The sequence below is a fragment of the Oncorhynchus mykiss genome, chromosome 5, assembly GCF_057628025.1.
Source record: "Oncorhynchus mykiss isolate SJ-2025 chromosome 5, ASM5762802v1, whole genome shotgun sequence".
Classification (NCBI taxonomy): Eukaryota; Metazoa; Chordata; class Actinopteri; order Salmoniformes; family Salmonidae; genus Oncorhynchus; species Oncorhynchus mykiss.
The window spans coordinates 37899539-37925871 of NC_143026.1; the positions used below are offsets into that span (position 1 = coordinate 37899539).

Below are 26333 nucleotides of genomic sequence, written 5' to 3' on the forward strand. Positions count from 1 at the left end.
CAGTCCCTGTCGATAAAAACACCCCCACAGCATGATGCTACCACCACCATGCTTCACCTTGGGGATGGTGTTCTCGGGGTGATGAGAGGTGTTGGGTTTGCACTAGACATAGCATTTTCCTTGATGGCCAAAAAAGCCCTTTTAGTCTCATCTAACCAGAGTACCTTCTTCCATATGTTTGGGGAGACTCCCACATGCCTTTTGGTGAACACCAAACGCGTTTGCTCATTTTTTTCTTTAAGCAATGGCTTTTTTTCTGGCCACTCTTCCGTAAAGCCCAGCTCTGTGGAGTGTACGGCTTAAAGTGGTCCTATGGACAGATACTCCAATCTCAGCTGTGGAGCTTTGCAGCTCCCTCAGTTTTATCTTTGGTCTCTTTGTTGCCTCTCTAATTAATACCCTTCTTGCCTGGTCCGTGAGTTTTGGTGGGTGGCCTTCTCTAGGCAGGTTTGTTGTGGTGACATATTTTTTTAATTTTTTAATAATGGTGCTCCGTGGGATGGTCAAAGTTTCTGATATTTTTAATAACCCAACCCTGAGCTGTAATTCTCTGCAACTTTGTCCCTGACCTGTTTGGAGTGCTCCTTGGTCTTCATGGTGCTGCTTGCTTGGTGGTGCCCCTTGCTTAGTGGTGTTGCAGGCTCTGGGGCCTTTCAGAACAGGTGTATACAGTGGGGCAAAAACGTATTTAGTCAGCCACCAATTGTGCAAGTTCTCCCACTTAAAAAGATGAGAGAGGCCTGTAATTTTCATCATAGGTACACTTCAACTATGACAGAGAACATTTGAAAAAATCCAGAAAATCACATTGTAGGATTTTTCATGAATTTATTTGCAAAGTATGGTGGAAAATAAGTATTTGGTCACCTACAAACATGCAAGATTTCTGGCTCTCACAGACCTGTAACTTCTTCTTTAAGAGGCTCCTCTGTCCTCCACTCGTTACCTGTATTAATGGCACCTGTTTGAACTTGTTATCAGTATAAAATACACCTGTCCACAACCTCAAACAGTCACACTCCAAACTCCACTATGGCCAAGACCAAAGAGCTGTCAAAGGACACCAGAAACAAAATTGTAGACCTGCACCAGGCTGGGAAGACTGAATCTGTAATAGGTAAGCAGCTTGGTTTGAAGAAATCAACTGTGGGAGCAAGTATTAGGAAATGGAAGACATACAAGACCACTGATAATCTCCCTCGATCTGGGGCTCCACGCAAGATCTCACCCCGTGGGGTCAAAATGATCACAAGAACGGTGAGCAAAAATCCCAGAACCACACGGGGGGACCTAGTGAATGACCTGCAGAGAGCTGGGACTAAAGTAACAAAGCCTACCATCAGTAACACAGTACGCCGCCAGGGTCTCAAATCCTGCAGTGCCAGATGTGTCCCCCTGCTTAAGCCAGTGCATGTCCAGGCCCGTCTGAAGTTTGCTAGAGAGCATTTGGATGATCCAGAAGAAGATTGGGAGAATGTCATATGGTCAGATGAAACCAAAATATAACTTTTTGGGAAAACTCAACTGGAGGGCAAGGAATGCTGAGTTGCATCCAAAGAACATCATACCTACTGTGAAGCATGGGTGTGGAAACATCATGCTTTGGGGCTGTTTTTCTGCAAAGGGACCAGGACGACTGATCCGTGTGAAGGAAAGAATGAATGGGGCCATGTATCTTGAGATTTTGAGTGAAAACCTCCTTTCATCAGTAAGGGCATTGAAGATGAAACGGGGCTGGGTCTTTCAGCATGACAATGATCCCAAACACACCGCCCGGGCAACGAAGGAGTGGCTTCGTAAGAAGCATTTCAAGGTCCTGGAGTGGCCTAGCCATTCTCCAGATCTCAACCCCATAGAAAATCTTTGGAGGGAGTGAAAGTCCATGTTGCCCAGCAACAGCCCCAAACCATCACTGCTCTAGAGGAGATCTGCATGGAGGAATGGGCCAAAATACCAGCAACAGTGTGTGAAAACCTTGTGAAGACTTACAGAAAACGTTTGACCTCTGTCATTGCCAACAAAGGGTATATAACAAAGTATTGAGATAAACTTTTGTTATTGACCAAATACTTATTTTCCACCATAATTTGCAAATAAATTCATGAAAAGTCCTACAATGTGATTTTCTGGATTTTTTTTTTTAAGTGTTGAAGTTGAAGTGTACCTATGATGAAAATTACAGGCCTCTCTCATCTTTTTAAGTGGGAGAACTTGCACAATTGGTGGCTGACTAAAGACTTTTTTGCCCCACTGTATGTACTGAGATCATGTGACAGATCATCTCTTTATTTAACTAATTATATGACTTTTGAAGGTAATTGGTTGCACCAGATCTTATTTAGGTAGGTTTCATAGCAAATTGGGTGAATACATATGCACGCACCACTTTTCAATTAAAAAAAAAAATGTTTAAACAAGTTATTTTTTCCATGTCACTTCACCAATTTTGACTATTTTGTGCATGTCCATTACATGAAATCCAAATAAATCTACATTTAAATTACAGGTTGAAATGCAACAAAATAGGAAAAATGCCAAGTGGGGTGAATACTTTTGCAAGGCACTGTAGATCAATTCTCCAGGAGAAGGTGCTGCCCACCCAGCCTATTTTAAAAAATATTTTTTCATAGTGGATTTAAAGTTGAAGATCTGATGTTATTTTAAACGTACAAATAATTCGACATTATCACGTTTCAGGTAAGACCCAAATGCAGACTGTGTTGAAGTAACAATGTTTATTACAGCAACGGGGGCAGGCAAACGACAGGTCAAGGCAGGCAGGAGTCGGTAATCCAGAGTAGTGGGGCAAAGGTACAGGACGTCAGACAGGCTCAGGGTCAGTGCGGGCAGAAAAGGTCAAAACCGGGAAAACCAGGAACAATCAATAAATTAGGAACAGAGGTAAAACGCCTGGTAGTCTTGACGAAACAAAACAAACTGGCAACAGACAAACAGAGAACACAGGTATAAGTACCCAGGGGATAATGGGGAAAATGGGCGACCCCTGAGGGGGTGGAGACAAGCACACGGACAAGTGAAACAAATCAGGGTGTAACAAACATATTCTATATAAAGTATGTTTGTGTTGAAATGTGGTTGCCATGATGAAATGTCACCCTCAAAAACAACAATTGATTACCTTTTACAAATCATATGTATTTTTCACGTAGATTACATGTCACAATACTTGACAAACTATGTTGAAAAATGTTGATTCCACCAGCTTGTGCACAGTGGGAGGTCTCTATAAAAAAATATATCTGACACCAGCTTCAGCAAATACAGTGAGATGGCTGTGAATAAAGTAATTTAATCTTTGATAGATGTATGCACAACCAAAGAGGCTTTTAAATATTTGACGACCATATAAAAACCATTATCAGTCAGTTGGCTCCACACAGTCTAGCTATTTTTTTTCCATTTTGGTTTCATTGTCATTAGTCATCGGTTGGGAAAGCATTAGGGACAGTGCAGAATACAGCTATATCGCCCATACAAGAGCTACAAGCCGAGTGAGACAGATGAGCAGAAAAAAACTGTCCTTCTCAGAGAGAGAACCAATGGTCCTGAGGCACTGGGGAAGACTAGAGCTCAGGCTCAAACAAGGTTATCTTGTTTTTCAAGGGGAACGGCGCAGACAGACCCCTGTCGAGATCCCCTTTCTGGGCTTGCTACACCATAAATGGTTTATTTCTGCTCTATTCAATAAAGAGCAGATTGATCGAGTAGATTTTAATACACATCTAGATTGGAATCTTTTTTTAAGTGACTTCCAGGTGGAAATGGAGGAATTGACTTAGAATGTAAATGAATTCTACAATAATGGAATGTGGTTTGGTGCGTATTCATAGTGCTGTCACTGCTCAGGAATGTCAGCAATTCCAAAGATCAGACTTGTACTGTGAGCATTAATAATTGTAGACGACATGAGACTTCATGAGACAGTCAATGATCTGCAGCTGTGCAATGACTTTGAAAAAAAATTGACAGGCGCAGGCAGCAAGCTAGACTTTGTCATTTTACGTTCTTGAAGCAACAGACCATGACTTTAACTCAATACCTCTACAGCTTAAGCTAACTTTGGAACTAACTTTGCAAAAAATGACGTTTGAAATTAAATCAGGATATGCCAAGGAACCTAAAAGGCGTTCAAGTGTAACTCTTCTTGGAACAGGACCAATGCGGTGGCCATACCCTTGACATTTAATGAAGAACTAAGACAAATCAAAATTACAAACTCGTTTTCCAAGAAGGTGGTCCTAGTCAAGAATCTATGACCCTCAACCTCTCTCACTCATTAATAACTCATTCCTAATCATATCTGACAAAGAGCCAAGGTCACTGGCTAGCAAAATCATACCTTTATATTCAGTATTTGTCAATGAACATATCAAGATATGTGTAGATCAGTGGGGCTGTGCTGAAATAGTAAAGAAGTCCAAACAAAAATAAGTGATTTATTGCTGCCCACATAACAGTCAGTCACTGGTGACTGTCTCTACAGCCACAACACTCCAAGGGGTGTTGCATTTGTCATTCTGATGGCATCATATCTCAACAGTAAATGACAACAAGAGTTGGCACTATATGAGCTATGAGACAATTGTTCAATCACACCCATTGGTCAGGTGGAAGTAGGACATTGGTTGCTATTATTGTTGTGAGGCATTGAGCAGGGCTGAATGATGTCTGATGGCCAGGGAGATGTGACCCCATCTCTCTGTTAGAGCTCATGGGATGTCAGTCTGACTGATGCAAAGACTTGAAATCCCAAATAGGGTTATGTGAGACTTGTGAGGGAGGAGGAGGGGGGGGGGATCTCTCTTTCAGTGAGATGATGAAGGAAAGACAAAGGTGATAACCTGACAGCAGATCAAACAGAGCCAACAAACAGAGCCACACAGGAGGGAGATGAAAAATAAACAAACATCAGCCTAGCTGTCTGCTTCCAAGAGAACACACTAAACAATGATTTTATTGTCAAAGGACTGTCAACGCAAGCTATTGAGCCACTCCTTTTATTGTTTTAACCACCTATCTCTATCATTGTATGTGGTGAAAACCTCATTATTATCACAAACTGTTTATTACAATGAGGCCCTGGTATTTGTATCAACCTTCCTTATACAGCCAAGAGTAGAGAAATCCATAAAACTACTTGGTACACTCGGCTGTCCCCATAGAATAAATCAAATAAAAAATCAAATCAAATTAATTTATATAGCCCTTTGTACATCAGCTGATATCTCAAAGTGCTGTACAGAAACCCAGCCTAAAACCCCAAACAGCAAGCAATGCAGGTGTAGAAGCACGGTGGCTAGGAAAAACTCCCTAGAAAGGCCAAAACCTAGGAAGAAACCTAGAGAGGAACCAGGCTATGTGGGGTGGCCAGTCCTCTTCTGGCTGTGCCAGGTGGAGATTATAATAGAACATGGCCAAAATGTTCAAATGTTCATAAATGACCAGCATGGTCCAATAATAATAAGGCAGAACAGTTGAAACTGGAGCAGCAGCACGGCCAGGTGGACTGGGGACAGCAAGGAGTCATCATGTCAGGTAGTCCTGAGGCATGGTCCTAGGGTTCAGGTCCTCCGAGAGAGAGAAAGAAAGAGAGAAAGAGAGAATTATAGAGAGCATACTTAAATTCACACAGGACACCGAATAGGACAGGAGAAGTACTCCAGATATAACAAACTGACCCTAGCCCCCCGACACATAAACTACTGCAGCACAAATACTGGAGGCTGAGACAGGAGGGGTATAATACGGGTATAATAACCCTTTTTGGTTCCAGGTGGAACTGTTTTTAGTTCCAGGTAGAACTTTTTGGGGTTTCATGTAGAATTCATGGAACCCAAAGGAGTTCTACCTGGAACCAAAAAGGGTTCAGGCTCAGGTGTAACTGTTTTTGGTTCCAGGTAGAACCCTTTTTGGTTCCAGGTAGAACTCTTTAGGGTTTCATGAAAAATTCTCTGTGAAGGGGTTTTACATGGAACCTAAAAGACTTCTACCCAGACCCAAAAGGGCTCTACCTGTGTAACAGTTTGCTTCCATCTCTCTCCTCACCACTACCTTGGCTCGAACCAGCAACCCTCTGCATACATCAACAACTGACACCCTCAGCATTGTTACCTATCGCTCCACGAAATCCACGGCCCTTGGAGAGCAAGGGAAAACACTACTTAAAGGCCTCAGAGCGAGTGACGTAACCAATTGAAATGCTATTAGCACGCACCCCACTAACTAGCTAGCCATTTCACACCGGTTACACCTGGAACCAAAAAGTGTTCTTCAAAGGGTTCTCCTATGGGGACAGTCAAAGAACTGTTTTAGGTTGTAGATAGTACCTTTCTTTCTAAGAGTGTACGGAAAAAGATAACCTTGGCAATGGCATATTAATCTCCATCGTACATAGGATGTGAAAACTGAACAATAGCTATCAAAACAACTTACTCATTGATTTGACTATTATAAAAATCATTAATCATAGTTTTCCTTTGATGTGCTTTCTGGGAAGCATAACAGTTTGCTATAAAAGCACTCACTGTAATTGTAACGTGTGATTTGTCTTGATCCTGATGTTGTGTCCCAGAGCAGTAAGGTCAGTCTGACCCTGTCCGCAGAATAGTTGGCGCTCTGCCTATGGTTAGGGACACACAGACACATTTCTTTTCAGTCCTCAGTACACAAAATAGGTTCTGATATGCCTTTTATCAATTGCAAACATTTAACGGAAGGTTAACACATGAATGCAAGTGCTCAAAGTATTCATCACAACTAAAGTAATGGGAGTCTCGACTAATTTGTTTGCATGCTATTACTATTACTATTACCGTTCTCCTGTCAAATGGAACTGAGTTTGTGGTGTCTAGTTACTTCATTATATTGTAAATCAGACCCCATGCATGTTTTATAGTGGATGCTGTGGAGGTATTTGATGATTGATCCCACAAGCCAAATCCTTCTGACTTTGTCTCAGCTCACTAAATATAAATGGCCTATGGCCACTCAGTTGCTCATTGTTTCACAGTAAACATACAATTGGGTTACTGTCTAAATAACCTGGATTATGCATTCAGCAGGGGAATATAGAATCCAGTTCCTCGAAACACATGCTCCACTTTGCAGTTAGTCGTTTTCAAACCCGTTGAGTCTTGTTAAATTAAGTAACTGCAATATTTAAAACCTATTTTGCACTAGAAGGCTTATTTGCCAACAAATGTGGATTTAAATTGGCACAAGTTGAGGGAAAACAGCCTATGCACAATTTGCATGGATTGTGTACAGATTTAGTATAGCGTTTTGATTTCATTTGTATACCTCATTTGAGCACAGTATTGTTGAAGTTTGGTGTGCTGAAATCTGATATGAATGTATGCTTCTACACCTTCTACACCGTACTTCTATACCTGCATTGCTTGCTGTTTGGGTTTTAGGCTGGGTATCTGTACAGTACTTTGAGATATCAGCTGATGTAAGAAGGGCTTTATAAATACATTTGATTTGATTTGATTTGATGTATTCATAATTGCCTCGCCTGGTTCACCAACTACTTCTCAGATAGAGTTCAGTGTGTCAAATCGGAAGGCATGTTTTCCGGACCTCTGGCAGTCTCTATGGGGGTTAAATTCTCGGGACGATTCGTTTCTCTGTATATATCAACGATGTCGCTCTTGCTGTTGGAGATTCTCTGATCCACCTCTACACAGACGACACCATTCTGTATACATCTGTCCCTTCTTTGGACACTGTGCCAACAAACCTCCAAACGAGCTTCAATGCCATACAACACTCCTTCCGTGGCCTCCAACTGCTTTGAAATGCTAGTAAAACTAAGTGCATGCTCTTCAACCGAATGCTGCCCGCACCCTCCTGCCCGACTAGCATCACTTCTCTGGACGGTTCTGACCTAGAATATGTGGACAACTACAAATACCTAGGTGTCTGATTAGACTGTAAACTTTTCTTCCAGAGTCACATCAAGCATCTCCAATCCAAAATTAAATCTAGAATCTGCTTCCTATTTCACAACAAAGCCTCCTTCATTCATAATGCCAAACATACCCTCATAAAACGGACTATCCTACCCATACTTGACTTCGGCGATGTCATTTACAAAATAACCTCCAACACTCTACTCAGCAAACTGGATGTACAGTCGTGGCCAAATGTTTTGAGAATGACACAAATATTCATTTTCACAGTCTGCTGTCTCAGTTTGTGTGATGGCATTTACTCCAGAATGTTATGAAGAGTGATCAGATGAATTGCAATTAATTACAAAGTCCTTCTTTGCCATGCAAATGAACTGAATACCAAAAAAAAAAAAATTCCACTGCATTTCAGCCCTGCCACAAAAGGACCAGTTGACATAATGTCAGTGATTCTCTCGTTAACACAGGTGTGAGTGTTGACGAGGACAAGGCTGGAGATCACTCTGTCATGCTGATTGAGTTTGAATAACAGACTGGAAGCTTCAAAGGAGGGTGGTGCTTGGAATCATTGTTCTTCCTCTGTCAATCATGGTTACCTGCAAGGAAACACGCACCATCAGCATTGCTTCGCACAAAAAGGGCTTCACAGGCAGGGATATTGCTGCCAGTAAGATTGCACCTAAACCAACCATTTATTGGATCATCAAGAACTTCAAGGAGAGTTGTGAAGAAGGCTTCAGGGTGCCCAAGAAAGTCCAGCGAGCGCCAGGACCGTCTCCTAAAGTTGATTCAGCTGCGGGATCGGGGCACCACCAGTACAGAGCTTGCTCAGGAATGGCAGCAGGCAGGTGTGAGTGCATCTGCATGCACAGTGAGGTGAAGACTTTTGGAGGATGGCCTGGTGTCAAGAAGGGCAGCAAAGAAGCCACTTCTCTCCAGGAAAAACATCAGGGACAGACTGATATTCTGCAAAAGGTACAGGGACTGCTGAGGACTGGGGTAAAGTCATTTTCTCTGATGAATCCCCTTTCCGATTGTTTGGGGCATCCGGAAAAAAGCTCACAAGGTGAGCGCTACCATCAGTTCTGTGTCATACCAACAGTAAAGCATCCTAAGACCATTCAGGTGTGGGGTTGCTTCTCAGCCAAGGGAGTGGGCTCACTCACAATTTTGCCTAAGAACACAGCCATGAATAAAGAATGGTACCAACACATCCTCCGGGAGCAACTACTCCCAACCATCCAGGAACAGTTTGGTGACGAACAATGCCTTTTCCAGCATGATGGAGAACCTTGCCATGAGGCAAAAGTGATAACTAAGTGGCTCTGGGAACAAAACATCGATAGTTTGGGTCCATGGCCAGGAAAGTCCCCAGACCTTAATCCCATTGAGAACTTGTGGTCAATCCTCAAGAGGCTGGTGGACAAACAAAAACCCACAAATTCTGACAAACTCCAAGCATTGACTTTGCAAGAATGGGCTGCCATCAGTCAGGATGTGGCCCAGAAGTTAATTGACAGCATGCCAGGGTGGATTGCAGAGGTCTTGAAAAAGAAGGGTCAACACTGCAAATATTGACTCTTTGCATCAACTTCATGTAATTGTCAATAAAAGCCTTTGACACTTGTGAAAAATATCTAAAGACACTGAAGCAACAAACCTTGTGGAAATTAATATTTGTGTCATTCTCAAAACTTTTCTAACTTTAAGCATCAGCTGTCAGAGCAGCTTAGCGATCACTGTACCTGTACACAGCCAATCTGTAAATAGCACACCCAACTACCTCATCCACATATTATTACTTACCCTCTTGCTCTTTTGCACCCCAGTATATATCTCTACTTGCACAACATCATCTGCACATCTATCACTCCAGTGTTAATGCTAATGTCACAACTTTTGCTGAAATTGGTTCCTCTCCTTGTTCGGGCGGTGTTCTGTGGTCGACGTCACCGGTCTTCTAGCCATCGCCGATCCATTTTTCATTTTCCATTTGTTTTGTCTTGTTTTCCCACACACCTGATTTTTATTCCCTCATTACGTGTTGTGTATTTAACCCTCTGTTCCCCCCATGTCTTTGTGTGGTATTGTTTGTTGTAAGTGCTTGTGCACATGTTGACTGGTGCGCGTCGGGTTTTGTACCCATGTTGTTATTTTCTTGATGCCGTTGGTTTTGTAATTAAACTGCTCCTGCTATTACCTAGTTCTGCTCTCCTGTGTCTGACTTCCCTGCCACCAGTTACGCACCCCTTACAGCTAAATTGTAATTATTTTGCCTCCACGGTCTATTTATTGCCTACCTCCCTACTCTTCTACATTTGCACACACTGTACATAGATTTTTCTGTTGTGTTATTGACCGTACGTTTGTTTATGTGTAACTCTGTGTTGTTTTTGTCGTACTGCTTTGCTTTATCTTGGCCAGGTTGCAGTTGTAAATGAGAACTTGTTCTCAACTGGCCTACCTGGTTAAATAAAGGTGAAATAAAATAAAATGTAAAATAATTTGCTCACTTTGTACTAGCTGATTCTGGAAGGCCCTCACCTTATTATCTGTTGTGTTTCCCTGTCCTGCTCAGGCTCAGCCTTTATTTGTGGATCTTCTTATGCACACATTTCTCAATAGTGATGTACTGTATCTAGGTAAACTCCAGGTCAAGGATATTTCACACCTGATCTAAACAAACTTATCAAGCCCTTTACCATTTTGATAAGGATTTTGTTTATTTCCTCTAAGATCTGGTATGGAAACTATTCCAAACCCCCTAGCTACTGCTAATAGGCTTGTAGCCTCTCATCATGTGCTAAAGTATTCTGTTTGAAGTGAAAAAGGTACAGTTGGCATCAAATATGCAAAACTTCCTGTCTCTCTGCTGTTTGATGCAAATACACACTCAGAGATTTAAAGCTCTACAAATTCAGCTGAGCAATATAAATATCAGCCAACTAGCTGCAATAAGATATGAACCTAAAGCCACCTTACTCTAAGTCTGAGCCTTATTAACAGTTATCTGTGGGTAGTTTGAAAGGTCAGGACAGCTATGTTGTGTGGTGGGGAAATCTGAACTTCCCATTATCAGTGCATTAGTACATCAGACTAGTCTCAATCCTCCTATCTGAGTTTCGTTCCTTCATTTCTCCACAGAGATCCGTGAAGCCTTCAAGGTGTTTGACCGAGATGGAAACGGATACATCTCAAAGCAGGAGTTGGGGGTGGCTATGCGGTCACTGGGATACATGCCCAATGAGGTGGAGCTGGAGATCATTATCCAAAGGCTGGACATGGATGGTGAATCACAAACACACACAATTTTAAATGCTGTTCACTGAGATCATTCAAGATAAGGCCTTTGCTCCATTACATGTGTAAAAGTGTCTGGCTGACCGACATATTGACTAAATATCCACACTCCTATCCCTGCAGGTGATGGCCAGGTTGACTTCGAGGAATTTGTTGCACTGCTTGGACCTAAACTTATTGCTGCTGGGATGCCTGATAAGTTCCATGGGGCGGACTTTGACTCAGTATTTTGGAAGGTATCTGCTATCACCCCACTCATCTACCTCCTTCTCCTCTTTCTTTATCAGAGCTAATTATGGCTTAATATTTCCTCATTGGAGTGAGATGATTGTCCTGAGGGCTTTCAAAGCTTTTGTGATTATAAACCACAGTCAGTCTAATTAAAATTACCATAAAAAACATGATAGGAGCTAAATAATCATTAAAGAGAGGGCAATTCCACTGTGGTTATGACATCACGTATTATATTCCTAATTGCCGTTGCAAGCTTTCCCCAGAGATTCAAATTTCTATTCAATTTATTAATGAGAGAGAGTCTATTCCAGAGCCATGTTCAAACAATTAAAACAAACACTTTATTAGTTGCTTTATCGTTTAAATTCTTCATCACTGAGATGAATGGATCATTACATTGGATGTCATAATAGTCAGGAGGCTGTTCATGATTTTAAATGTTATAGCAGTACAAAGAACACATCTAAAAAAGCTCCAGGCTAATCAAAATGTATGTTTTTCTAAATGAAATGTGTGAAATTTGATATAACATAATCCATTAATGGAAATGTATTCACCACAACTGTGTCGGTGATGGGATGGGATAGAAACCTTTGCACCACCTCCAGTTGTCTTACATAGAAATGCTCCTCTGTGTAACCTTGCTCAAACATTGATATGCAGACAGATACCTGTGCTCAAGTGTTTGTGTCTGGTACTGTGTCCCCCAGTGTGACATGTCGAAGCTGACAGTGGATGAGCTGAAGAGGCTACTGTATGACACCTTCTGTGACCACCTCACCATGAAAGACATTGAGAACATCATCATGACCGAAGAGAGCCACCTGGACAGTCAAGCGTGCCAAGTGGACATTGACAGTAAGAGATTTCAACCACTATCAATAAGTGTGACCGGTGTAGGTTGTCCCTTCGTTGTGTTTTGCTCGGCTTACAGTTTACCAAACGATCAGGGTTAGTGTTGATCTTTTAGTCTCTGATAATGACAGGACAAACTTCCATAAAAAAATGCTGTGCTGCTCTTACAGTTGAAGTCAGAAGTTTACATACACCTTAGCCAAATACATTTAAACACAATTTTTTTATATACAAATGCTGACATTTAATCCTAGTAAAAATGCCCTGTCTTAGGTCAGTTAGGATCACCACTTTATTTTAAGAATGTGAAATCTCAGAATAATAGTAGAGAGAATTATTCATTTCAATTTTTATTTCTTTCATCACATTCCCAGTGGGTCAGAAGTTTCTACAGACACTCAATTAGTATTTGGTAGCATTGCCTTTACATTGTTTAACTTGGGTCAAACATTTCAGGTAGCCTTCCACAAGCTTCCCACAATAAGTTGGGTGAATTTTGGCCCATTCCTCCTGACAGAGCTGGTGTAACTGAGCCAGGTTTATAGGCCTCCTTGCTCGCACATGCTTTCAGTTCTGCCCACACATTTTCTATAGGATTTAGGTCAGGGCTTTGTGATGGCAACTCCAATACCTTGCCTTTGTTGTCCTTAAGCCATTTTTCCTCAACTCTGGAAGTATGCTTGGGGTCATTGTCCATTTGGAAGATCCATTTGCGACCAAGCTTTAACTTATCTTGAGATGTTGCTTCAATACATCCACATAATATCCTACCTCCTCATGATGCCATCTATTTTGTGAAGGGCACCAGACTCTCTTGCAGCGAAGCACCCCCACAACATGATGCTGCCACGCCCGTGGATGGTGTTCTTCGGCTTGCAAGCCTCCCACGATTTTCTCCAAACATAACGATGGTCATTATGGCCAAACAGTTCTATTTTTGTTTTATCAGACCAGAGGACATTTCTCCAAAAGTTATGATCGTTGTCCCTATGTGCAGTTGCAAACCAAATCAAAATCAAATCAAATCAAATTTATTTTATATAGCCCTTCGTACATCAGCTGATATCTCAAAGTGCTGTACAGAAACCCAGCCTAAAACCCCAAACAGCAAGCAATGCAGGTGAAGAAGCACGGTGGCTAGGAAAAACTCCCTAGAAAGGCCAAAACCTAGGAAGAAACCTAGAGAGGAACCAGGCTATGTGGGGTGGCCAGTCCTCTTCTGGCTGTGCCGGGTGGAGATTATAACAAAACATGGTCAAGATGTTCAAATGTTCATAAATGACCAGCATGGTCGAATAATAATAAGGCAGAATAGTTGAAACTGGAGCAGCAGCACAGTCAGGTGGACTGGGGACAGCAAGGAGTCATCATGTCAGGTATTCCTGGGGCATGGTCCTAGGGCTCAGGTCCTCCGAGAGAGAGAAAGAAAGAGAGAATTAGAGAGAGCATATGTGGGATGGCCAGTCCTCTTCTGGCTGTGCCGGGTGGAGATTATAACAGAACATGGCCAAGATGTTCAAATGTTCATAAATGATCAGCATGGTCGAATAATAATAAGGCAGAACAGTTGAAACTGGAGCAGCAGCACAGCCAGGTGGACTGGGGACAGCAAGGAGTCATCATGTCAGGTAGTCCTGGGGCATGGTCCTAGGGCTCAGGTCCTCCGAGAGAGAGAAAGAGAGAAGGAGAGAATTAGAGAACGCACACTTAGATTCACACAGGACACCGAATAGGACAGGAGAAGTACTCCAGATATAACAAACTGACCCTAGCCCCCCGACACATAAACTACTGCAGCATAAATACTGGAGGCTGAGACAGGAGGGGTCAGGAGACACTGTGGCCCACTCCGAGGACACCCCCGGACAGGGCCAAACAGGAAGGATATAACCCCACCCACTTTGCCAAAGCACAGCCCCCACACCACTAGAGGGATATCTTCAACCACCAACTTACCATCCTGAGACAAGGCTGAGTATAGCCCACAAAGACCTCCGCCACGGCACAACTTAAGGGGGGGGGGGGGGCGCCAACCCAGACAGGATGACCACATCAGTGACTCAACCCACTCAGGTGACGCACCTCCTCCAGGGACGGCATGAGAGAGCCCCAGTAAAGCCAGTGACTCAGCCCCTGTAATAGGGTTAGAGGCAGAGAATCCCAGTGGAAAGAGGGGAACCGGCCAGGCAGAGACAGCAAGGGTGGTTCGTTGCTCCAGAGCCTTTCCGTTCACCCTCCCACTCTTGGGCCAGACTACACTCAATCATATGACCCACTGAAGAGATGAGTCTTCAGTAGAGACTTAAAGGTTGAGACCGAGTTTGCGTCTCTGACATGGGTAGGCAGACCGTTCCATAAAAATGGAGCTCTATAGGAGAAAGCCCTGCCTCCAGCTGTTTGCTTAAAAATTCTAGGGACAATTAGGAGGCCTGCGTCTTGTGACCGTAGCGTACGTGTAGGTATGTACGGCAGGACCAAATCAGAGAGATAGATAGGAGCAAGCCCATGTAATGCTTTGTAGGTTAGCAGTAAAACCTTGAAATCAGCCCTTGCTTTGACAGGAAGCCAGTGTAGAGAGGCTAGCACTGGAGTAATATGATCAAATTTTTTGGTTCTAGTCAGGATTCTAGCAGCCGTATTTAGCACTAACTGAAGTTTATTTAGTGCTTTATCCGGGTAGCCGGAAAGTAGAGCATTGCAGTAGTCTAACCTGGAAGTGACAAAAGCATGGATTAATTTTTCTGCATCATTTTTGGACAGAAAGTTCCTGATTTTTGCAATGTTTCGTAGATGGAAAAAAGCTGTCCTTGAAATGGTCTTGATATGTTCTTCAAAAGAGAGATCAGGGTCCAGAGTAACGCCGAGGTCCTTCACAGTTTTATTTGAGACGACTGTACAACCATTAAGATTAATTGTCAGATTCAACAGAAGATCTCTTTGTTTCTTGGGACCTAGAACAAGCATCTCTGTTTTGTCCGAGTTTAAAAGTAGAAAGTTTGCAGCCATCCACTTCCTTATGTCTGAAACACATTCTTCTAGCAAGGGCAATTTTGGGGCTTCACCATGTTTAATTGAAATGTACAGCTGTGTGTCATCTGCATAGCAGTGAAAGTTAACATTATGTTTTCGAATAACATCCCCAAGAGGTAAAATATATAGTGAAAACAAAAGTGGTCCTAAAACGGAACCTTGAGGAACACCGAAATTTACAGTTGATTTGTCAGAGGACAGACCATTCACAGAGACAAACTGATATCTTTCCGACAGATAAGATCTAAACCAGGCCAGAACTTGTCCGTGTAGACCAATTTGGGTTTCCAATCTCTCCAAAAGAATGTGGTGATCGATGGTATCAAAAGCAGCACTAAGGTCTAGGAGCACGAGGACAGATGCAGAGCCTCGGTCCGATGCCATTAAAATGTCATTTACCACCTTCACAAGTGCCGTCTCAGTGCTATGATGGGGTCTAAAACCAGACTGAAGCATTTCGTATACATTGTTTGTCTTCAGGAAGGCAGTGAGTTGTTGCGCAACAGCCTTTTCTAAAATTTTTGAGAGGAATGGAAGATTCGATATAGGCCGATAGTTTTTTATATTTTCTGGGTCAAGGTTTGGCTTTTTCAAGAGAGGCTTTATTACTGCCACTTTTAATGAGTTTGGTACACATCCGGTGGATAGAGAGCCGTTTATTATGTTCAACATAGTAGGGCCAAGCACAGGAAGCAGCTCTTTCAGTAGTTTAGTTGGAATAGGGTCCAGTATGCAGCTTGAAGGTTTAGAGGCCATGATTATTTTCATCATTGTGTCAAGAGATATAGTACTAAAACACTTGAGTGTCTCTCTTGATCCTAGGTCCTGGCAGAGTTGTGCAGACTCAGGACAACTGAGCTTTGAAGGAATACGCAGATTTAAGGAAGAGTCCGTAATTTGCTTTCTAATAATCATAATCTTTTCCTCAAAGAAGTTCATGAATTTATCACTGCTAAAGTGAAAGTCATCCTCTCTTGGGGAATGCTGCTTTTTAGTTAGCTTTGCGACAGTATCAAAAAGGAATTTCGGATTGTTCTTATTTTCCTCAATTAAGTTAGAAAAATAGGATGATCGAGCAGCAGTAAGGGCTCTTCGGTACTGCACAGTACTGTCTTTCCAAGCTAGTCGGAAGACTTCCAGTTTGGTGTGGCGCCATTTCCGTTCCAATTTTCTGGAAGCTTGCTTCAGAGCTCGGGTATTTTCTGTGTACCAGGGAGCTAGTTTCTTATGAGAAATGTTTTTAGTTTTTAGGGGTGCAACTGCATCTAGGGTATTGCGCAAGGTTAAGTTGAGTTCCTCAGTTAGGTGGTTAACTGATTTTTGTCCTCTGGCGTCCTTGGGTAGGCAGAAGGAGTCTGGAAGGACATCAAGGAATCTTTGTGTTGTCTGTGAATTTATAGCACGACTTTATAGCACGAAACCGTAGTCTGTCTTTTTTTATGGCGGTTTTGGAGCAGTGGCTTCTTCGATATAGGACTAGTTTTACTGTGGATATAGATGCTTTGGTACCTGTTTCGTCCAGCATCTTCATAAGGTCCTTTGCTGTTGTTCTGGGATTGATTTGCACTATTCACACCAAAGTATGTTCATCTCTAGGAGACAGAATGCGTCTATCAGGGACAACGATTGACAGCTGCCTCTCGGGCTTCCTTGCCAGCCGAGTTCCCTCAAAGCGCTGGCTCCCTTTAGCTACTGCCTCCGCTCTCCTGGCTGCCTCCACCTGTTCCCATGGGAGGCGATCCCTTCCAGCCAGGATCTCCTCCCATGTGTAGCAACCCTTGCCGTCCAGAATGTCCTCCCATGTCCATTCCTCCTTATAGCGCTGCTGCTGCTGCCTGTTACCACGCTGCTTGGTCCTTTGGTGGTGGGTGTTTCTGAAACGGCTGTCGTTGGTGGAAGAAGGTGAGGACCAAGGTGCAGCGTGGTAAGTGTTTATGATTTTTAATAATAATCAAAACTAAACACTGAATAACAATGAAACAACCAAAACAGTTCTGTCTGGTGCAGACACACAAAGACTGAAAACAAACACCCACGAAACCCAGGTGGAAAAAGGCTACCTAAGTATGATTCTCAATTAGAGACAACTAACGACACCTGCCTCTGATTGAGAACCATACTAGGCCAAATTCAAAAACCAACATAGAAAAACAAACATAGACTGCCCACCCCAACTCACGCCCTGACCATACTAAAACAAAGACAAAACAAAGGAACTAAGGTCAGAACGTGACACTCTGTCAGGAGGAATGGGCCAAAATTCACCCAACTTATTGTGGGAAGCTTGTAGAAGGCTACCCAAATCGTTTGACCCAAGTTAAACAATGTAAAGGCCATGCTACCAAATACTAATTGAGTGTATGTAAACTTCTGACCCACTGATAATGTGATGAAAGAAATAAAAATTGAAATGAATCATTCTCTCTACTATCATTCTGAGATTTCACATTCTTAAAATAAAGTGGTGATCCTAACTGACCTAAGACAGGGCATTTTTACTAGGATTAAATGTCAGCATTTGTATATAAAAAAAGGTGTTTAAATGTATTTGTCTAAGGTGTATGTAAACTTCTGACTTCAACTGTACATATCTGTCTCTGCCGTTTTCTCGCTCTGACGTTCTCTCTATCTATATATCCAGTATATAACTTTCTCTGACCTTCTCTCTATCTTCACAGCCAGCCCAACACAACAGAAGCACACATGTGTGCGGAAGAGCCTGATTTGTGCCTTCGCCTTTGCATTTATCATCAGCGTAATGCTTATTGCAGCTAACCAGATGCTTCGTAGAGGTATGAAGTAGAAAGCCCTGTCCTCCACTACCAGAAGGGTTGTTTCCTTTGTTATCCTTTCACACTCAACCCAGTGACTAAGCATAGACAAATTGAACTGATAGATAGGAACCAAAATAACATGTAATTTTTTTCAGATACATATATTTAATGACTATTCTGTCCTGAGATCCATTTAGAGCCAAAACACAGACTGAACACCCTGATACCAAAACTGTCAACTGGACTAATGGATATAGGCCAGGAACCTGAGGGACAAAATGTCTTGTTCACCCTTCACCATTAGTTTCAGATGTTCTGAAGGTTACCACCAAACACACACTGTATCATACACAAAAAGAAAGAACAAATACTAAGCAATTATACAATCTCTTTGATTCAACTCACCATAATGTTGCCCTATACCATTCACAAGGTCATTTATTAGCCTTCTATTTCCTATGAGATAAATGAGTAAAGCTGTAGTGTCTGTGCTCTATTGCTAACCATGTTGTCTGAAACATATCGACATTACTAGTGTATATCATGTGGCATTACAGCCTGCCCTTACAAAGCACGTAGCCAACGGAGTTTGTTTCCCTGCATACATTTGTATTCAACAGCACATAAAGAACATGCACAGTACATACACAACATAACTCTGCAGTACCAACGGCAGTTTCTAAAGAAAGTATCCTACCTGTTGTAGAGAAGGAATTTAGAGATGTGGAGATATCAGTTGGGGAATTTAGAGATGTGGAGATATCATTTGGGGAATTTAGAGATATCCTTTGGGGAATTTCGTAGACACAGATAATAATAGTTATCATCAGCAAACCTGAGATGCATCTGCCAATCTCTATCTCTTGAGTCACTGTTCCGATTGCTGGCTCACCCCAATTCTCCTTCTAAACACACAGCACATGTACATGTAAATAATACCACGTAGTATGATTTGTGTACTTCCTCTGTGGTGTTTACCTTCAAAGTCAGATGTACTTATTGAAATGATTATGCAAATGATAGTTATTATTGCAAAAAAGTACACCGTAGATTAACGTTTTGTGTAAATATTTCTATTCTGTGAATGTGGAGACAGTTTCAAAGGACATTTAAACATGTTTTTTGTTTGGCTTTTGACATGGTCCACCAAAAACAACATGAAGCTATTGTTTAGATTTTTACATGGTTCTATTTTCTTAATGGAAGAAGAGATACTTTATATCAAAGATCAAGATATCAAGAATGCAAACATCTACTTTTTTTTTATTTATTAGGGTTCTTATGTATGATTCCCAGGTTTACTGAAACATCATTCTAATACATTTAGTAACCTGCTAATTTCCATGTACTTAAATTTGACATTTTGATCTTTTGTCATATTTCTTTTTTAGAAATCTATGTTTTCTCCTTATCATATATGAAGAATTGAACTATCGTTTTAATGAAATGCTATATATATTCTCTTGCTCTTTTTATCACAAGCTGAATCAAGTCTGTATCATACCAGAAAATAGTATATCAAATAATGAAAAAGAACAGGGCTTGCAATAGTCTACCTTGATGAGGGTGACAAAAGGTTGCTCGGTTATCTGTTCATATATGAGAAATAACTATTTGACATTATATGCATTTGCGCAAATGTGAAATAGCCAGTGTAATAGACAATACATACAAAAATAGTAAAGCAATGATATTGTATATGACCGATGTTACATTGCATTAATGAGGAGAATATGTTAATGTACAGTTTGTTGAGAGTGATCTGATGTTTTTTCATATCCCTCAATGTGTTGTCATATGAAGCAGTTGTGTTCTCTATATGTGACTGTGATTTTCATCAAGTCAAACATAGTGCAGCTCTGATACTTTGTGCCAAACGCGGGGGGAAATGCACATATCAATAATTTCAGAATAACATGTTTTAGGGATTGAATATTCTTGATAGAAACATAACTTGCAAACAAATGTATTTCTTATCAGAAACAAATGTCTTGCAAATAAAAACTAACGCAATATACTGTATACTGTATGGACATGGTGTATAGAAATGACCTCTCATGTGAACCTTCAAGTGTCCTCGCACTGTCTGTTGTTGCCTTTGGTTGAACTTTCTAAGGCATTCTTTCAGCATCAGTAATCTCATCCTATGCACTGTAATTGCACATATGTACCTGTCACCACATCAAATATACATTTATAAACATGATGTCTGGATGCATGTTGTCCAATAAACAAACACAAACGTAATAGCCTTGTCAAATGTTGTTTTCATACCTACCGTACGGATACTGTAACTTTTAAGGGAACATACATGAGTATTGTAATGTTTTAAGCTCTAGTGTGTACAGGTCTCCCACGCCGCGCAAGCGTTCACACGCCACATCTATTTCTATGGGCACAAGCACTGTTTATGACACAAACTGTTCACACCCCTCTTGTTGGTGGAGAGAATTTTGCAGGTTCAAAGCTTATTTCCTGAAATTCTACACATTTTGTCATGGGGTGCAAAGAAAACTTTGCCGTTTTTAAAGCAGATTTACTTGCAATTCTATACATTTTGCCATGTCTAATATGTTTTCATGTGTTATTTGAGTGACAAAAAAAATGACAACAATATGCATGGGCTAAAAAACAAAATAAAAAAACGTTGTCTGACATGGGCTAGTTGACCTGGACATTTCTGACAAGTTATAAATAGCTCTCTAAGGTAGCCCATTGACTAGCATAACAAGAGGAACTGATGATGCACTACCCAATTTTGAAATTGCACCTTGTGCATTCTACTATTACAACTTTCAAGAGTACGTTTAAAGCCGGACTGAGTTCCTGAACAAAAAAAACCCAATATATATATATATATATATATATTGTGTGGGGGGGGGGGGACTGCGCGCCACCCCTGCCGACCCCTTGCGCCACCCCTTGCGGGCGCGCCCCACAGTTTGGAAACCATGTGTTATGTTGTGAGCCAATAGGTGATATATACATTCATATAAGATGGTCTCAAAATCTACTCAGGGAAGTTAGTAGAATGTGACAGAAATGAGGAAATTATACCGAATTGTGTAGCTGCTTTCTAATGAAGTTTGAATATGAATCTTCCAGCTGCTTTCTGTGACAACACCATTAGTGTTGTGGCTGTATCAATAGGGTTTAAATCCAACAGGACAGATGGTGGCCCTCCCTTCAGACAGACGTAAGGAGCTCTGGTTCCCTGGGACTCAAATCCCAGCATGTGAAGACAGGACAACTTCTTATACCGAACAGTGGCAGACATCATTAAGAGATAGCGCTGGGTGATATGGACAAAATCCGTATCGCAATAAACTGCCTGAATTGATGCAATAACGATAAATAGTACGATACGTTCATAACAATGTGCACCACCGTAAAAAAATCCTTTAAACTACTACTACTGGTTTGATGGTTGTATGGGTCCCGTTAACAACCACCCATAGTAGCAAACATATTTCATTTCAAACTTCACATTTCTCTAGTATAGGCTACTTGTTGTAATAAACTACATCAGCAAAATGCCTGCGATAAGTAATCGGTATGGTCAGTGTCGATAGTTTTCAGTTTATCATCCGACTTCTGTTACGAAACATCCCAATGTTCAGTAAACCATACAGTGATGGAAAAGGAGACAGACTGGGTAGGAGACAGACTGGGTAGGAGACAGACTGGGTAGGAGACAGACTGGGTAGGAGACAGACTGGGTAGGAGACAGACTTGGTAGGAGACAGATTTGGTAGGAGACAGACTTGGTAGGAGACAGACTTGGTAGGAGACAGACTGGGTAGGAGACAGACTGGGTAGGAGACAGATTTGGTAGGAGACAGACTGGGTAGGAGACAGACTTGGTAGGAGACAGACTTGGTAGGAGACAGACTTGGTAGGAGACAGACTGGGTAGGAGACAGACTTGGTAGGAGACAGACTTGGTAGGAGACAGACTGGGTAGGAGACAGACTGGGTAGGAGACAGACTTGGTAGGAGACAGACTGGGTAGGAGACAGACTGGAAATTGGAATGTCAATGTTTTTGGTCCATTTCACTTTCTTTTCAGCCTACCATATTAAATCACATGAGAAGTCATACCAGAGAGGAGAGTGAATAGAAAGTTCTGTTTTAGGTGACTATAATTATGAATCAATTATTCATATGGCAAAATACCAGGAAACCTGTATGAAATTCCTACCCACAGCCTCTAGGGTCTGAACTACAGAAAGGAACTTCTTTCTGCCCTGTTTCCTAACATTATGCAAATTATAAAGACAGTGAATACTCAAGTGTGATTGATAAAGTGACATTATCTGAAGATAAATCAGCAGTAAAACATATGGCTATGCTGTTGTATGAAAATTTATTTTCAAAGGATGGATGGGTGGTATATTAACCTGACAGCCAACCTAGCATTAATATTATATCACCATGAATGTAAAATCAATAGTGTAAAATCAATACACCACAGTAAAGGCAAGGTTCCGTTGGAAACAGATGAAACATAGTTGACAATAATAAGTTACTGTCCCATTGCAAATAAAATCTGTCATTTGATCACGCAGCTCAATTTTCTATGAAACCAAGCAACTAAGCTAAAAATATTCAAATTCCTACACAGTATTCTTCACTTTGTTTATTGTTGTTTCACCAGTTACTGCCCAAAGGGTTCCCAAATCTCTGGTTGTTTACGTGTCAGAATCCTACTTGACGATATTGTGTCTTGACAAGCTGATGACCCGAGAGGCTCTAACATGGAGGCTCTCACTGAATTCTGAGTTTAGTTCCAAACAAGGCATGCCTTCTCTTTACCCCTCTGACAGTGACAGGGCTATGACTCACACACAGGGAAAGCACTCCTTTTCTCCCTCGAGGTCCTCCATCTCACAACACGAGTCTGGCAGACTGTCTATAACATTCCCCTAAGGGGACTTTGGCAGACACTAGTTGCTGGCTTTAACTGGCCAAAGATCTCTCAAAGGACTCTAATGGCGCTAAGGGAGGGCTCCAGAAGTGATGAGACAGAAGGGGATGGATGTGACTGGCAGGACAATTCAGACTTTCAGACAGACTTTGGATCATATTGACGACTGTATGTTTGGTCTCCTGGGAGAAGAACAGAAATGAATTGTTTACTTGATCATTAGGAACTTATTTTTTTGAATGCTGGTAAATAGACAAAGTATACAATAAAGTGAAATTATGTAATGGATCCAAAAAAGGAAATGGTGCCCATACACCACAGTGCTGTTTATAATGGCTTTCTTTCAGCAGTGCAGATATGCAGAAACTAATTCAAATTGAATGATGGTAATCTATGCCTTTATTCCTTTTCCATCTTTTTTATTTTGCATATCTGGTTTCCTGACTCCTTATCACCCTTCCTAGACTGTAACACATACCATCTTAGCAAAGAGAAGAGTCGAAATAAATGATATTCTAGGGGACTACAAAATCTAATAATATCCACATCCCTTTGAAAACATCTAGACAACTTCCCAGGCAATGAAAAAAATAAATCCCTGAGACACATTTTAAGTTTAGCATATTTTTGTGGATAGAGTTAGACTCAACACTTCTGTTTTAAAGATTCATACAACATGTTATTCTCCTGAGATTTGCCAAGCCGTTGAAAGTATTTATACTTGTTCGAAGAGAAACAAAGGTCGGTGCCGTTTCAGATGGGGGAGGATGATTCGTTTTTTTATGAGCACGGGCTTATTTATATTACAGCATATTGGATGACTGCCATTCATATTCCATTCACCCAGCTCAATGTAACATCAATAGGTTTAGGCTACTATAAAACACAAAAAAATGTCCTGTACCGATCATGAGTTTGCTACAACCTAGCCTATTATTTAAAGTTTACAATGGAGGTGCACAGGTAAAGAGAATTTTGAGTAATCAAGGTGACAGTGACACATTCAATACCACCTTGCACACTCTTGCCTGCATCTATCTGATCTGGGGTGTAACCATTAGTCCAACAGTTGCAAATTTGAGTTTCTATTGGACAAGCATGAAACGTTAAGAAACGTTTTCAACAGAATCGACGGAATGAATACACCCCTAATCACACACAAACAGCTCACTTTCATAGCTGCCACATAAAAACAGCATGATCACTTTACTCATTGTATATATAATTCCTTCTTGCAACTATTTATGTGCTCTCCTCCTCTCTCCTTTTTCCTTCGCTTGTGGACTTTAGTGCACAACGTGTTAGCTGTCTGTGACCAGGCGGAAAAACCTTTCCAGGCCAAACCTTCATATTATGACCGCTAACCGCTACACACAGCCTACATCATTGTCACTTCATAGTCAACTAGAACTATTAGAACTTAGTAAACCCGCCACAATCATGCAGTACAGTGTAGAGTCAGAAAACAGTTAAGCAGCTACACCAACGGCCCCAGTTACAATATATTAATAAAACCAAAAGCTTACATTGACTTGGAAGAGTTCCAGTGTTGGATAGCTATAGCTAGCTAGCTAACATAGCATGCCCCTTTGTTTGAGCCGGGTGTTTGAGTAGGCTAAACTAGCTAGCTGCATAAGCAGTTTAGCCGTTAAACCGGTGGGCCCCGGTGGCAATAAATGAATAAAACCAAAAGCTTACCTTGACTTGGAAGCTCCAGTATTGAATAGTCATAGCCAGCTAGCTAACAAATCATCCCTCTCTGTTTGAGGCAGGTGTTTGAGTAGGCTAAACTATTTAGCTGTATTTGCTAGCTAAGTAAATGTGAAAGTAAAAAAACACAACCAAATCTCTCTCTCTCTCTCTGTTGCGTTTCCTTAATTTTGGAAATGAATGTTCAAAACTGTTCAACCATTGTCTTTCTCTCTCTTTGAGTCAACTACTCACCACATGTTATGCACTGCAGTGCTAGCTAGCTGTAACTAATGCTTTCAGTACTAGATTCATTCTCTAATCCTTTGATTGGGTGGAGAACATGTCAGTTCATGCTGCAAGAGCTCTGATAGGTTGGAGGACATACTCAGGAAGCTGTCATAACTACTGTGTAAGGCTATGGGGGGTGAAAACCATGAGCCTCCTAGGTTTTGTATTGAAGTCAATGTACCCAGAGGAGGACAGAAGCTTGCTGTCCTCCGGCTAAACATGGTGCTACCCTACAGAGTGCTGCTGAGGCAGAACATTGTGTTTTAATCAATTATTTGGTTAAGTGAATCTGTATTTAGTATAGTTTTATCTAAAAATGTTGTTTCTTTTTGTTTCACTATTTCGATTTTTATGAAATTCATTGAGGAGGATGGTCCTCCCGTTCCTCCTCTAAGGAGCATCCACTGAAGAGAAAGATGAAATGGTTGGACGGTTTTAAAACAGGATCTACGTTTGGAATAGTGCCTGCAGGTACTGAATTACTGAGAGGCAAGAGAACAACTGGGGGTAAAGCCTTGGACTTGTTCCCCAAAAGGCGATGCAGAAGGTTGCTCGTCTCTTAATTAAATGTTTAGACTTTTGGTGCTTGTCTCGGGGAGAGGAGAATGTGCCCAATCTCAATAATGATTCATTCATGCATTTCGGACTACCTACCAATGATGGGTCCAACCAAGCAGCCGCCTACACCACGAATATATGATAAATTATCCCACTTTGTCTTTACCAACTATTATTGCGGCATAATACATTAATCAACCTTTATTTTCCATTAATTTTCAATCAACCTTTGAATTCCAAACAAGGCAGTGAAATGTTTATTAGATACTTATCAGACAAATATTAATTTCCAATTGTTTTATGTTGTTGTTTTCTTGAACTGCATAATGATCTACATTCTTACCATGATAATTCCATGTGTTGACCCTAATTCCAAGCTATCTACTAGTGGGATATAAGATGAAAAGATTACATTAATGATTAATGACCAATCTGTGAAATGAGGTTTGACCTGGCTGGCATGTGCTGCTCTTCAAACAACTGAATCAACATCAACATCTGTTCCTGGTGCGTATGCTTTCAGCAGACAAGCTGAAGACTTGCTGCTAGGGAACCATTTCTCTTACAACTGTGTGTGTTACAAATCAAAAGTAAAAAAACGGTAGTGTTGATTTGGTGTTTACTCTGCATTTAACCTTAATCCCATACAGTTCTGATTCGATGCTTGAATGACTGGATTGTGAAAAACAAACCGACTCACAGTCACAGCAAATTGGACCTCTGCTACTGCCTGGTGCCTAGA

At 41.3% G+C, this 26333-nt stretch overlaps 1 protein-coding gene and 1 long non-coding RNA gene across 3 annotated transcripts in view; one reads left to right on the plus strand and one right to left on the minus strand.

The window, feature by feature from the left end:
* LOC110523748 (calcium-binding protein 7) overlaps positions 1 to 20374 on the plus strand; it is a 31177-nt gene extending 10803 nt beyond the window's left edge. Inside the window, exons 2-5 of the mRNA XM_021602716.3 lie at positions 11079 to 11222; positions 11358 to 11470; positions 12179 to 12326; positions 18032 to 20374. Of these exons, the coding sequence (XP_021458391.1) occupies positions 11079 to 11222; positions 11358 to 11470; positions 12179 to 12326; positions 18032 to 18156 (530 nt within the window). The 3' untranslated portion in view covers positions 18157 to 20374. The remainder of the gene's footprint in view (positions 1 to 11078; positions 11223 to 11357; positions 11471 to 12178; positions 12327 to 18031) is intronic.
* On the minus strand, positions 2717 to 25104 carry LOC149983263 (uncharacterized). Of its 2 annotated transcripts, none has more exons than XR_016496046.1 (3): positions 24998 to 25104; positions 6546 to 6640; positions 2717 to 5589 (listed from the first exon to the last, which is right to left on the minus strand). It is a non-coding gene; the product is annotated as an uncharacterized LOC149983263 (long non-coding RNA). The 2 variants fall into 2 exon arrangements; XR_016496045.1 differs by having other exon boundaries at positions 24752 to 25024.
* Between the last annotated feature and the right edge of the window lie 1229 nt (positions 25105 to 26333).